At 39.6% G+C, this 15,434-nt stretch overlaps 1 protein-coding gene across 1 annotated transcript; it reads left to right on the forward strand.

Annotated features, from left to right (window-relative positions):
• Positions 1 to 8,952: 8,952 nt before the first annotated feature.
• LOC146313871 (myristoylated alanine-rich C-kinase substrate-like) lies at positions 8,953 to 12,394 on the forward strand. Its single transcript, XM_084737678.1, has 2 exons — positions 8,953 to 9,360; positions 10,531 to 12,394. The coding sequence occupies exons 1-2, from the start codon at positions 9,265 to 9,267 to the stop codon at positions 11,215 to 11,217; spliced, it is 783 nt and encodes a 260-aa protein (XP_084593804.1). The 5' UTR covers positions 8,953 to 9,264; the 3' UTR covers positions 11,218 to 12,394.
• Positions 12,395 to 15,434: the final 3,040 nt, after the last annotated feature.

Here is a 15,434-nt window from a genome sequence, read left to right on the forward strand (position 1 = left end):
TTTAAAACCAGCAATACTTGTCTAAGAAGGCTAACTGCATATAAGACTCAAAGCACTGTAAGCTAGACAATGTCATATGCACCAGTGACTTCTATCACCAACTTTTAATGTTTTTTTCCACACAAATACTGTCATATACTGTACCACCTGATGAAATGTCAGGAAGGTATTAAGGTATGAAAAAACAGACACTGCACAAGCCTAGTAAACATCTCACCATTGCATTTTGGAACCAGAATTGACCATATTTGGATGGGAGGGTGGAGCTGGGGAGGATATGCATTGCTACACCTTTATGATGATTGGATCTGACCAAGAACGTGAGGACATGCTGTGGTAGTGACTTGTCAGTCAAACGGTAGCCCCGCCCCAAACCATATCCTGCTTTATCACCTATTTTACTATAAATGGGACCATAATTTACACAACTAACATCATGCTGTACAGAAGAGGACTTGAGACCATATATACATTAGAAAATAATTTACTGAGGTCATAAATCAAGTGAGAAGTACGCTCTTTTTCTTATATGGCTCCATACAATCAGACTTCTTTTGTAACCAGTAGATTCTCCCCCTGTTGGCTATTAGAAGGAATGCAGGTTTAAGGCACTTAAACACTGGCTTCAGTTTACAGACATAGGAGCTCTGTCAACTATGGTCAACAATTAAATATAGTGGGGTAAAGAGTCTTTTTTTTGACAAAAAAAGTTATAATAATATCCATTTACTTCGTTTTTAGACAGCATAGCGCTTGGGCTGCATATCAGTACTCAATACCTTTAATGTATCAATTGAAATAACCAACTACCAAGCAGTATTGAAAATTCTCCAGTCAAACAACGCCTACACAGTGTTTCCCTTATAGTTTATTTGGGAGGGCGCCCCGCCACCCCAACAGACGCTATATTCCGAACATGTTCGCCACTTTACTTTGTCATCAGACAGCGTTTTCCAATGGGGAACTGAAGCCGCCATCTGTGCTCTCTTTACAACCACCACCCGACACTGGAGTTGTAGGGGTTTGTGTTTGTTTGTTAGTTTGTGTTAGTGTTTGACTTCTGTGTGACTTTGGTGTTTTGGGCCTGAACTAACATTACTTGCTGCAGATCGAGGCAGCAGTAGACCAGCAGCTCCCTTGTCCTTAATGGAGTTTTGTGACTGTGAAAAAAGCCCAGATGGTGTCTTCAGTTCACTGTCAGTACAGGGTGTCTGACAGCAAAGTAAAGCGTGGAAAATGTTCTAATTATAGCATACACTTCAACCAATGTTGATTTGGGCAGCAGGTTAAATCACTGATTGTGTTAAAGGAGTGATATAACGTTGTTGAGTTGGCTCAGACTCAGAGAGCAGCTGCAGCAGTGGGAGCAGAGACATTTTCTTGCACCCACGTAGCAACTGACATGGATTTTTTATGATTGGTTTGTGAAATTAATTGCATAATATTTATAATAAATCCAGTCCAAAGCCTAATTGAAACTCAAAATAGGAAAGTGTACAAAAACTTAAATGACAATATTTTAAATTGGGATTAAATCTCATTTCTGATACTTTTCATATGCTTACTATTATGTACACAAGACCCTAAATTACATGGTTAGAAAACTATAGTGGATTTGGGTTTAGAGAAGCTTTACAAGGTTCCCAGTTAACACTGAAAACCTGTGTAGGCCTATTTTACCCCTACAGTCTTCAAGAAATCAACTCCCATCCCTAGTGACCTGATACACCTAGAAACATCAAAAAGCTGCTTCATGTGTAATGTTGAGGTAAAATATAATGTATATTTCATGTATATTTCATCATGCCCAACCCTACATAATATGATATGTAGTGGAATGTATAAAGGAGCATAAAATGAAAATAGTCATGTAAAAATACATCTAAGCCATTATTCCCAGTGAAATATGTGCAGGGGAAATATCAGCTGTCTTCCTCTCAGTAATTAGTGCTTGGCATTTCACCATCATCACTGTACAATGACGGCCAGGTGTCTCAGCATCATAGAGCTGAGTTAAGCAGCTCAATGGCTCCATCTGAAACTGAATATCCTGTAATTAGCGCAACACTAAATCATTATCCACATGTTCTCTTTGGAAACTGCACTGGCTCGCTTGTGTAGCAAGTTCAGCTCGTAAGAAAATTCGAACCGCTCTGAAACTCAGAGGCACAACAGTCCTGTGTGAACTCATGAAGATCAATGAGCGCAAAATTGTCCCAGAGAAAGTCGCCAAATAGCCCGACCCCCCTCCTTCCACCAGGAAGACACAGGGCACTGACAGATCCAGAAAAGGCTTGTTAATGGACACAGAGATAACATCGTCAGAAAAAGACCAAAAAAAAAAAAAAACTACTATACTGCAATTTTAAGTTTTAAGTCAAGTCCTCTTTCCCCCTTTCCTGTTGATCTTCAGCTGTACTATCATATTAAGGTACATACACCTGAAAAAGTAATGATCAAGACAAAAATTTATCTGTGTGCAATCCTTTTGAATTTGAGGTCCAGTATCTTTCTGATCAGGAATCTGACAAATCATGTGTGATGATGATTATTAGATTAAATATTAACATATATGCTGGGTTAATTAACTGTTAGTTTATATTAATTTATAAGTAAAACAATCTGTAATTATTGATAAATTATTTGATAAAACAATTGACTAATCAAAAAAATATTTTAATAATAACATTGTGATAAAGCTACGTAGTTGGTGTTGAGTGTGCAGTGTTTGGATGAGCGGTTCTCGGGGGCACTGTCCCAGTGGACTAAAAACTATAAATAGTATAAGCTAAGCAACAACAGCAATATGGTAAAGGAAGACAGAGAGCCAAAACCAGGCAAAAAAAAAATGCAATGCACAATGCACAATTTGTCCATCCATTACTTAACTGTCCCTTCACTAAGCACCGCCCTCTTTAGCTACTGTTGCTATGCCTGTCAGGTTTTCCATTCTTGCACTGCACACATGCTATTTACAGTTACAATGGTGGGACACACTGTTAAAGGTCAGATCGCATCAAACATTTCGTGTGGTTTTGTTGAGTAACTGTTGCTACTGTGAGCTAATGTTAATCCTTAAACTCCTCGGGTCAGCTGAGAAGTCTGTCACCAGTGGACTTTTTAATGTTTCCATATAACACATTTTAAAATCAGAAACCTGTGAAAGAGTGTTAAATATGTAACATTACTTTATAGTTGCATACATGATAGAACATTAATGCTAAAAAACTGTGGCTAAAGCTAGCTTACACCCCAGCAAACACTGGTCAGATGGTGAAATATTAAATGTATATGTATACGATAGATGACAGAAATGCACTCATTTCTATGAGAAAAGGAAGCACGGGGATTAGATAGAAGTATAGCAGTTTTGAGACTGTGACCCAGCCAGACCACCTCAGGAAGAGAGCCAGGATAAGAGCTAAGCTAACCTGGCTTTGACCTAAGAGAGCTAGCTGGAGAGAGATGTGACCTGTTTTGATTCTGCACCAGCCCACATGCTCCCACTCAAACTCCCCACATGACAAATCACAGTGTAACTCCTGGTAATAAGCCCTGAGTTTGACAAGTGCAGTAGTAACATAAGTTTAGCTGGAGGTAACATTACTGCAGCCAGTAAACTAGTGTTGGTTAGCCGCACACACAACGTTCACATTTTACGTTAGAGCAGATAAAGACTAGACTCATGTAGCACCGAGAGCCTCCCACACACCACTTCAACACAGAAATGCAAAGCTTGACAGGCCTGTGTCAGCCTAGTTACAGTTGCTAAGCTATGACTGGACGGTTGCTGTTCGTAGGAGGGGCTTAACGAGGTTATAACAGATACAGTTCTTTGTTGCATTTCATTAGTTGCCCTCACTGACTTCCCCTCCACGCTTGCCCTTCAAGGAATCCCCACTATCGTCAATGGTATCATTTCATTCACCTGAAAACCTGAGGTGAACTTGGTGAGCTCGACCATTGGCGGACACAAGTCAACACTGATGATCACTTTGAGGCGTATATCACCTACAATACATTTAGGTCATGCATTTGATGCAAAAAAACAGTTATTTATTTATTTTCTAGAGACAATGCATCTTAATTAACATTTCCTGCATTAAAACATGCTGTTTTGCTACATATCATAAACCTGCAGCAGTGTTAGATCTGATAATCATAATGGAGAACATAAACAGACATTTCTGAATGAGAAACTGATGCAGCTCATTACCAAGTGTAGAAGACACTTTTGCCTCACTGAAATGAGTCTGCAGACATCTCTGATGATTTGTAAAAAGTATAACACTAAGCTACAACTGATGCTTGATCCATGATAGTTTGGGCTCAAAGTGAACAAGGACGAGTGTGCTTCATTAAAATCCCCCACTCCTCTCCTACCCGCTGCTCTCCAAGTGTCCTCCATGCGGTGTATGCTGTTATGTCATGCTGAGTGTGAGTGAATGAGGGGAAGTGGAACTACTAACGAAACACAGTGTTTGTCTCATAAAATCATCCATAAAGTTATTTTTCAGCAAGCCCATGAAAAACCATTACATCTTCTTAAAGCCCTTGGGTTTCCCCTGTATTGTAAATGCTACATTTTCCACAGAAACACAGTTTGAATGTCCCTTTAATTATAGGCTGGTTTTTGTGGGGTTTTCCACAACACAAGACGCACGTCTGTTATATCTGATCAATTGTCTATAAAATAAAAATCCAAAAGTAGTGAAAAATACCCATCACAACCTCGCACAGCTGAACTTCAGATCATTTTGTCTGTCTGACCAACAGTCCTAAACTGCCAATATCATCATCATCATCATCATCAAGTGATATTTTTGGCATTTTAGTTCAAAATTTACAATGGTTTTGATGATTGTAATTTCATGAAAAAAAAAAGTTTTCACTTGAGGTGACCTTAACTCATTTCTCTCTCACAGATGGCCGAGGTGACAGGTTTAGTTTATTCTTCAAGGCTTACTGACAGTTGCCAAACAACTGGCTTTGATTCTCTTTCACAAGCTTTACTTCTTCTCCTCTGTTTATTAAGACAGTCTAATAAAATTACACTTTGCGTAGCTTAATATACTCACTCCTGCTCCAAACCAAATGATTGAAATACACTTAATCTGCATTTTCTTTGTAGGATGTTTCAAAAGTTTACTTGAAATTGGCTTGACAATTACATGTAAACATGGCTAATGAGACAATACATGAGAGATTTATGAGGTGGTGTAAGACACATGTCGAGTCACATCTATGCTATAATGCTGCATGAGAAAACTCAAACAGCAAAACGGTAGATGTTCTTTGTTTTTGTTGTCATGGTGATGTCAGATTTGATGTCCCAGTTTATTAGTATCATCATTGTCACTTTTATTTTTATGCAGTACTACATACAGTGGTGTATGTTTTATATGAAATATGTCCTCTTGAGCTGCAATGATTAATTGGTTATTAATCACCTATTAAATTAACTGCCAGCTATTTTGATTATTGATTAATCATTTTGACACATTTCTGAAGTGAAAATGTCCAAAATTCTCTGATTTCAGCTTCTTAAATGTGAATATTTTCTGGTTTCTTTACTCCTCTCTGACAGAAAACTGAATAGTTTTGGGTTGTGGACAAAACAAGACATTTGAGGACGTCATCTTAGGGTTCAGGAAAGAGTAACCACCATGGTCATTTTATGCCATTTTTCTGACATTTATGGACAAAACAACAATTCATTTTATCAAGACAATTATCAATAGATTAATCAATAATGAAAATAATTGTTAGCTGCAGCTCTAATATCCTCCCAACCCTGGGAACTTTTGCTGAAAACCTCAATAAAAAGGTTGTGGGGAAAAAAGCAATTAATGTGTTAATTATGTCTTTGCTTGCTTAATAAATTAGTTGTTTGGTCCATAAAAAGTCAGAAAACAGTGAAACCATGACATCCTCAAATGTCTTGTGTTACTCAAAATCCAGAGATATTCAGTTTACTGTCAGAGAGGAGTAAAGAAACCAGAAAACATTCACATTTGAGAAGCTGAAATCACAGAATTTTGACTTTTTTCTTAAAAAATGACTCAAATGATTGATTATCTAAATAATTGGTGATTAATTTAATGATTGACAACAAATCAATTCATCAACTAATCACTGCAGCTTTAGATTTCGGAGTCCAGTTAATGGACCCTTTGGTTGGACACATGATTGCAGATGGACACATACACAGATCATTAACTGACACTGGATCAAGGACTGTAGTTTGCCAGGTGAGGGTGGCCTGGCACGCCTGTTTTGCATTGCACCTGATAACATTTAACAGCAGCAGAGTGAAACTGCTGCAGGAAGGATCCCACCATCACCTCAGTCTGTGATATACTGGGTGTGTTTGCTCTGGGTGTCTCAGTGCAGCAGAAGACAGTTGACTCTGCCTGTGGGACCATTTGCATTGCAAATGTGGGCTGAGGGACCTGTTTGAACACTAACTCACATGGTCATCAACAAGGCTGCACGAAGTGCACCCCCACCAACCCAGCCCTCTACTACCTCCACACAAACACACACACACACACACACACACACAGTAAAAAGCTTGATCATTATCTTTTAACTGAAACTTAAACAGTTTCTAAAATGTGTGATCTCTTCTCACTCTGTGTTCCTGTGGGGTTTTTTTTAGGTTTTAATGAACACATCTTAATGCAAGTGACACATGAAAAAGTGGAGGCAGACACTATCTTACATTGTGGCTAGTTAAACTAACTGAATGTTCATGACGGAGAATATAACCAAGTGAAGGGTTAGGGCAGTGTTATTACAAATCATCCTATCAAATATATTCTGTTCTAACAAATATTTTAATTATAGATTAAACTACTGATTACTTTCAAGATTAATCATCTCATCCAAAGTGATGTCTGGGTGTTTTTGGTCCACCCAGGAGTCCCAAACCCAAAGACTCTTCATTTACTGGTATAAATGACAAAGAATGATGCAAATCCAAACATTTAAGAAACTGGAATATTGACATTTTTGCTTGAAAAATGACTGATTAACTGATTATCAAAACAGTTGGCAAATAATTTACTTTTACATGACCAAATGATTCATCATTGCAGTGCTATTCTATTCAACTTCAAAAAGCATTAAAATACATATAAAAATCCTGATAAATACAGCCATTTAATTGAAATGTATGGCTTATAGAACAAAAATGTATGGCCACATCAAGTTGATGCTACAATCTTCAGTGCTGCCTTCAAGGTAAACTAAAAAAAATAGCAGATGTAAGTGTCCAACAACTGGGTGGGTAAATATATTGCATTCTAGGGCTCCAAAAAATATTTTCATTATCAATTAATCTGTGCATCACTTTAAGATTAATCGATTGACCATCTATAAAAATGTGACTTCAAAGAGACCTCCTCAAATTGCTTCTTTTGTCCACCCAACAGTCCAAAAGGCTTTTCATTTACTGTAATAAATGACCAATGACTGAAACAACTGTCAAAATAGTTGGCAACAACTTTACTTTTGAGTGATTCTTGATTAATCGTTGCAGCTCCATTCCATTCGACCTCAAGAAAGCATTAAAATATATCTAAAAACTTGAAAAGCACAGGAATTTAATTCAAATATATGGTTTATGAAGAAAAAAATTTTATGGCCACAAGTTGATGCTACAATCTTCAGTGATGCATTCAAGGCACACTGAAAAAAATGGAAGATGCAAGTCTTCAACTGTGAATATGGATCATCAGGACTTTCAGAAACCGAATCACTTAAAAATCATTCAGTGTTTTGCTGTTTGAGATGTCAAACCACAAAATGACTGATTTCATCACAAAGATCCTTCGATGAATTAAATAAAATATGATATGAAACACAACAACTTGCCGTATTAACACTGCACAGGTTGATTGCCTGTAAAATATAAACCATTATGTTATCTGGAGGTTATGATTTCAGCCTAAACCATGCCAGATTTGTATATTTTTACAATGAAGACAACAACTCCCATGATCCCACATTGCCTCACAACCTTATCAGACTTCATCTTTTGTTTTTTGTTTTTTGGTTGAGAGACCCATAGTGGTAGAAATTAGACTGTGTAATAGTGTAAGCGCTATTTTTATTTTTTACATTAGTGCAGATACTGACATTTTGTCTGAACAAAGATGTTTACTTGATAGCACAATGAAAAAACTCAGTTATAGTAATCCATGCATGAAATAAAATGAATAAACAACATTCATTTAAATTGTGGTATTTAATTTTGAAACCAATGAAGTCTAAAAAAAAAAAAAGATCTTTAAATGTTGACTAGTAACTTGTAGTGCAAAAAACCCTGTGTGCAAAAGTTATTATCTTTGATATATAACCTAAGTAGACTAGTAAGAAGAGCTGTAGTGATATACTTATTTCATTGTATAATGTGGTATTAAATCTGACAATTATCATACTGTGCACTGGGGTTGTACTGATACCAATACCAGGATGGGAAAGTGCCTCTGATACAGCCTAAAATGCTCATATTGGTATCAGTAAGTACTTAATAAATTACATTATATAGAGTCATGCATTGACTTAACTCCAAAACTTCCCAGTAGTGGGACGGGTTTGAGACGGTTATGACAGCATTAAAATCACAAACTGTTGCAACTCTTCTAGGAAGTGGGCCTTTGTATTTAACATTTCATATGCTTTTAAAAGTTTTATATTTGTTCACTTTGTGAGATGAGATTTAAATGCAAAACAAATGGGCACTTGGTTTAGTAAGAAGTCGTTCCACTGATTTAGTTTTCCAACTGTTGCCACTTCTTTGACATTCATGATTCCTACATACCTTAAACGCAGCGCTACAATCTATTGTTCACTCCCTTTACCAAACCCCGCCTACGCTCTAAACGGGCGCTGTGATTGGCTCAATCTGAGTGCGGTGCCGTCATCGCTCGGAGCGCCCATTCATCTCTTCACTTGGGCGTTGGACTCCGCATCTTATTAGCAACAAGGGAAATTTCTCCATTTTGCAGCCTGTCTACAGCGACACGGCCACCAATCTGGGATTTTATTACTCCTGCTGACCTGCCAGCTTTTTTCCTGTTATTTACAAAAATCCTGCTCACTCTCACTGGACTTTGCTTTCCATTTTCCTTGTGAACTTTTCCTCCGTGCAGAGACAGAGGGAGACAGCAGCGAATAGCTTTGAGTTTCAACAAAGAGGCTTGTGGGGTCTTTGTTCGTTTTTTGGATCGGTTGAGTTTCTTTGTTGGAGCGAAAAGCATGGGAGCGCATTTGTCCAAGACAGCTGGAAAGGCTGAAACCGCGGCTGAGAAGCCCGGAGAGGCTGCTGCTTCACCCACCAAGACCAATGGACAGGTAAATGATATTTTAACATCCAGCTCCTCACCATCCATCAGTGGGGAGAAGCTGCTCGGTGTGGAGGGGGGCTGCGCTCCGAGGGCGCAATCCGTGCGTAAATATGGAGAGATTGAATGGAGAGCCGCTGTGGGAGTTTGAACTAAATGGAAAGACTTGTTTTTAAATCTGAATTGATTGTAGTTCATGAGCAACAGTTGATCAGATGAGATTTCCATTTTTTTCATGGAAAACGCGGCGCTGTATTGAGCGGATATTTGAAGGGAATTTGACCAAACAATCCGTTATTTTTGAGAAGAAAGATGATTTGGCTGAATCTTTTGTTATACTTTGTATTGCAGGATTTTCTAAAAGTCATGTGGTGGATGGCTGATTGGTAAATTTACTCCAAAGATTTTTAATTTGGTGACAAGAATGAACTGCTCTGGCTTTGAATGAAGTCGCCTCTTGGTAGCAATTTTGGAAATTTGCTGAATAAGACGAGATGCACGACGCCAACAAAGGCTGTGTGCGCTCTCAGCACCACTCCTTTTGTTACAGATGCTCGAGTAGAAAGTGGAGATGGCAGCCTGCTATCACACAGGAGGGGAGGCAGCCAGTGGTGCGCCCCGGAGAGACAGAGGGAGGGAGGGAGAGGGTGAGGGGGGAGGCTTGAGCTCTTCTTAGTCGCTCCTTCTCAGAGTTTTGAATTTGAGGGAAAAATATAACACAAACCTCCATTTAGATTTTGTTAATTTTTTAGGAGATGTATGTGAACTGTTCTCTCCGTGATCTGCTGGACTAATGAGCATCTGCTGTTTTAATGAGCAGCTGCTTTGGTTTGGCGCTCGGCTGTTGGAGCGAGGAGGCACCGACCCCTTGCGATGCCTTTTAGGCACTGCGTTCACCCTGGCTCTGAATCTGAACCAAATCCAGGGCAAAAACACCAAGAAACATGTTGCATTTTTAGTCTAAATCATGTCTGAGGTTTTGTGTGTGATTCTTTCCCTGTGTGAAACAAGTGTATGAAAGCTCGAGTCCACGCTGAAGTGAGAGTGAGCTTTTGTGAGTGCTGATATGATGGAGTCTGCTGCCCCTGCTGTCCAGCAGCGGCACTGACTGTCAGGCTGGAGAGTTGAAATGATGCCAGCTGGTTTCATGGCATTAACAGTCCACTGTTTGTCTTTTTAGGAAAACGGCCATGTCAAAGCCAACGGGGACGCCTCTCCTGCAGCGGCCGAGAACGGCAAAGAGGAGGTGCAGGCCAACGGCAGCGCCACGGCCGAGGAGAGCCCAAAGGAGGAGGCTGAGAAGGCAGAGGCTGCCCCCGCTGAGAGTGAGGCTGCGGATGGGGAGAAGGTAGAGGCATCCCCTGCTCCTGCTGAGGGCGAGGCAGCAAAGGCGGAGGATGGCGCCACACCTTCCACCAGCAACGAGACCCCCAAGAAGAAGAAGAAGCGGTTCTCCTTCAAGAAGTCATTCAAGCTGAGCGGCTTTTCTTTCAAGAAGACCAAGAAGGAGACAGGAGAGGGAGCCGAGAACGAGGAGGCCAAGGCGGAGGGCACAGAGGAGGCCAAGGCGGAGGGCACAGAGGAGGCGCCGGCAGCTGCTGGTGAGGAGGCCAAGCCCGCCGAGGGGGAGGCCGCACCTGCCGCAGAGCAGGCCAAGGAGGAGGTAGAGGCCAAGCCAGAGGCAGCAGCAGAGAAGCCTGCTGAGGAGGCCAAGGAGGCCGCGCCTGCAGAGGAGCCAAAGGCAGAGGAGCCAAAGGCGGAGGAGAAGCCAGCAGAGGAGGCACCCAAAACAGAGGAGGCCGCTCCGGCCTCACAGGAGGCAGCGTCAGCGGAGGCTCCAGCTGCTGCAGAGGCTGCTGCTGAATAAGTCAGGAAAGAGGAAGAAATTTGAGAAAAAAGATAATCAAAGAACATTTCCCTGCTTGTATGTTGGAGTGACGCCAGGTCGTGGCTTTGAAGAACTTGTCTACAACCAGGGATATTTTAAAGCTTTTCTTTATTTTTGATTTTTTGGTTTCCATTCCCCCCCTTTACACAAAACCCATCTCGGTCCATTGTTACTCGCATTCCAACGGGCTGGGGAGGTGGGTGGCTTCAGATTTAATACATCCACACTCTGCCATATATTTTTTCATCAGTATTAAGTTTTTTTTCTTTTGAATTTTTATACAAAATGTAAACAAAAATGGTATGGACAAGCCCATGGTATGAAGGAGACAGGGGTGGAGGTTGTAAATGAAGAGGGACGGGAGGTGAGTTCAGGGAGGGCAGGGGGGAGGGGCCTGGGAAATGTGCCACAGACTATTATGGAAAGAGTAGTCTAAAAAACTATGAGACCAACATCTATACACACCAGACGGTTTACAACACTAAGTCCTTTTTAAATACAACATCCCAGAGTTAGCTTTTTTAGGAAGACATATAAACTCATAGGAGCTTTTCACTTCTCATTAGCTGTACCAGTCAGTGATTCAGTAGGAATACAAGTTGTATAGGCTTTATTGTTTATTGTTGGTTTTATGACCTTAATAAAAATGTAAGTATGTATAGGCGGGGTGTTTTTAACTGTGATTATTGTACAAAATGAAATCTTGATCTCAAGAAGCACATGAAGTTTGCAGCTCTTTTTTCCACCCGCTCATTTTTGTAAGATAACAACACACAAGAAAAAAAAAGTCATCCCGAAAAAGACCTTCTTCTTAAGCAATTTTGAACTCAAAAACCAAGCTGTGATAAGTGGAATGGTTAACTGTTTATATACTGTGGTATGTTTTTTTGATTCCAGCAGGCGATGCTTTTTCAGTGGTCTTTGACAAAAATTTAAGGAATCTATCAGATGCAAATGTTTGTGTAGCATCTTGTCTCTCTCTCTCTCTCTCTCTTTCCTTTTCCTTTTGTAAATACTGGAGAAGCTTTGACCAGTTTGACTTAGAGATGGAATGTAACTTTGCTTACAAAAAAATTGCTATTAAACTCCTCTGCTTAAGGTGTTCTAATTTTCTGTGAGCACACTAAAAGCAAAAATAAATGTGAATAAAATTTGAGCTGCATCTGTCGTTATTTGTGTTACATGCTGTTGAGGGTTTAAAATGGATTAATGACATCCTGTGCTGCAGCAGCTCTGTACCTTCGAGACAAAATCCAGGGTTCAAATGTGACACAATCAGGAATAGAAGAGAGGCTGAATAAAAACATAATTCTGACTTACTCCAAAAGGCCAAAAGTATATGGAAATCAGAGAACTGCACCAGTATGTGATTGCTAAACATGTCTTTTTAAAAGTACAAGCATTAAATGGAGAGTTCAAATTATCTGAAGTATCTACAGTAGATGGTGGTCGACATACCACTGGTTTGGAGAAGCAGCAGGAGTGCCGCTTGGCATGGCAATACATTGCTTCGCTTCTCCAAACTGGAAGAGGGACTGACCTCCATCTACTGTTAGCAATGCACTGATTATTGATAAGTGTCTCATACAACCACACTTTAAATAATTCAAATTAACCCTTTAACAGTCTCCACTCATCTTCCAAAAGAAGGCTTTTGGATCCTTCAGGGATTTGCTGCATCCAAAAGGTGTTGGATGGTGTTGAGGTCAGAGCTCTGTGCAGCCCAGTCAAGTTCTTTCCAGACCAAACTGATTATTTCATTATGGAGGTGGCTTGTGCTCATGTTGAAACAGAAAAGGGAGAAACCCAACCTGTTGAGAAATGGTTGGAAAAATACTGTTGTCTAAAATATCATTGGAGGTGCCCAAACCAGGAAATGCAGACCCAGAAAAAAAAAGTACACACAAGTATGTGGCCAGGGTGTCAAGAATGACATTTCACTGCCAGAGTTGTAAAACCTGTACTTTAGTGACAAGATTGTTTCTGAAGAAGTGAGTAAATGCAGGAAATGCAGTAGGTTTTCACTGACACTCTCTTGTATAAAAGTGCTCAAGCTGGTTTCAAGGTACAGTCACAGTAGTCTCCAGAAAAGCATGTGATGCTGTGGTTCTAATGTGGGTGAACAGACCAGTGATGCATTGTAAACTGTTTGAGTGATGCTGCAATTTGCAGCCCGGTGGCAAAACTGTACAAAACAAAGCACATCATGGCTAGAACCACTAGAACAGCGATAATGACTCATCCAGTCCCAAACACAGCACAGCAGTTTCTACTGGACTACTTCTACTGTGACTGCACAGTCAAAGTTTATCAGAGGTCATGTCTGTCCCAGCTACACAGTGAAATAGGAAATGCACAGATGCATCCCTCTTACAAGATTTACTCTATGTAAATATGTAATTTATAGGGCTATGGTGTAATGTGACTATAGTTTATCACCTTCAATTTGACTTTAGATTACTGCAACCACCACCAGCCTGTTGTAAATATAAATATAAATATAGTTTAGGATATTTACATGTTTCATTTCAAGATGGTAAAACTCAATTTCATGTTGAGAAGTACATAAAAAATGCACAATGATCAGTTAAAGTCACACTTGTACATCCATAAATCTCTGCACGCAAAATCAAAAATCTGATTTTTTTTTTCAACTATAAGATTTGGTTTGAAGTGTAAAACCAGTACTGCCAATGTATTCAAGCAGCCATCAGCAGATTGTAAACGGATGACCAAACCTGAAAGTGGTGATCCTGATCAGAAAGAGGAAGGTGAGGAGTCACAGTCTGCACTCAACGTGTCAAATGTGTCCCCCCTGATGCCAGAGGGCAAAGACATCCCAGTCCCTTAATTCACTTTGCACCATTTTATGGTTCACAGTTCTGTTCTGGTATAAACACTACACATTTACAGGCATCATCCTACCTCAGTCATTGGCTCAGCACGAACCTCTGCATGTGGAAACAATAAATAACACATGACAAATGGCTAAAATTAAAGGTTATTAGCTTTTTAGTAAGTTAACCTACCTGTCATTTAGTGCAGGTCTCTGGCCTGGAGCATTCCCTCTGAGCCTTTCATGCAGCTGTCTCCTACACACGACAAACTCCGTTCAAAACTCACACAGTTTGAACTTTATTTAAGAGCTAATAAAAAAATATTAATGACAGTGCTTAATGTATAGACATTTCTAGATTACTACGATATCAGTTTCAATTCGGCATACCTCAAACGCACGAAGAAGACATAATTTGAAGACAATTTCAACTTTTCTCGTCGAGTCGCCAGAGGTGTTTCCATGAAACTGGCGATGGTGGACGGCGGCAGCGAGGACCATACGAACCGATAAATGACATTTTATTACATTTGAGTCATCCTCGTTGGGCTTTCTGCATGCCGAATTCACTACAACATGTATTTATGTTGTAAACTTGTTAAATTGAGCTTTACAATGGTTAAGGCTCGGTAAAAAACATGGAATACCACTAAACTGTTGGCTGACGTTTTGCTCCAGTCATCACTTCACCTGTAACTAGCTTCAGATGCTATGTCCTGTGTTAGAACGCCCTCATGTGGCGGGAAAGTGTCATTACATCTAGTTTCATTACATAGACATGAAAAAAGAGCCAGTGGTACATTTCGGAATCATAAATACTCATAATATAGAGTTATCTATGAAAGTAATGTACTGACTCACGGAGCGAAATAAACATTTTCCCCGGCAGCCATTTTGACATGAAACCGTAGTGTAAACACAGGTGTTACCAATGATATTAATTAAAGGTTCTGTTCCATTCAGGTCAAACAGAGTCAGGGTGCTGCTGTTGTCCATGCTGGCTCACTGGAAAGGCTCTGCTACACTAAATGGAACAGATGGAGGCCCCTTTCTGCCAATAAAAGAAAAAAAAAAAATCCCACGAAAAGTCATAATTTTACGAAAAATGTCTAATAATAATAATAATAATAATAATAATAATAATAATAATAATAATAATAATAATATATAGAATAATATATAGAATAATATATAGAATATTTTTATCTTTATTTACTTCATTTACAATGTAGCCGGGTAAAACAATAAAATAAAACCTCCTTGACACAAAAACCACCAGAGAAACTTACGTTGCAGGGAGAAGTAAAATAAATAAATGAATTATTATTTTTTTAAAAACCCACAATAATATTTTAAGAAC

Source organism: Lutjanus erythropterus, chromosome 15 (assembly GCF_056507025.1).
Source record: "Lutjanus erythropterus isolate fLutEry1 chromosome 15, fLutEry1.hap2, whole genome shotgun sequence".
In the NCBI taxonomy this organism is placed as follows: domain Eukaryota; kingdom Metazoa; phylum Chordata; class Actinopteri; order Lutjaniformes; family Lutjanidae; genus Lutjanus; species Lutjanus erythropterus.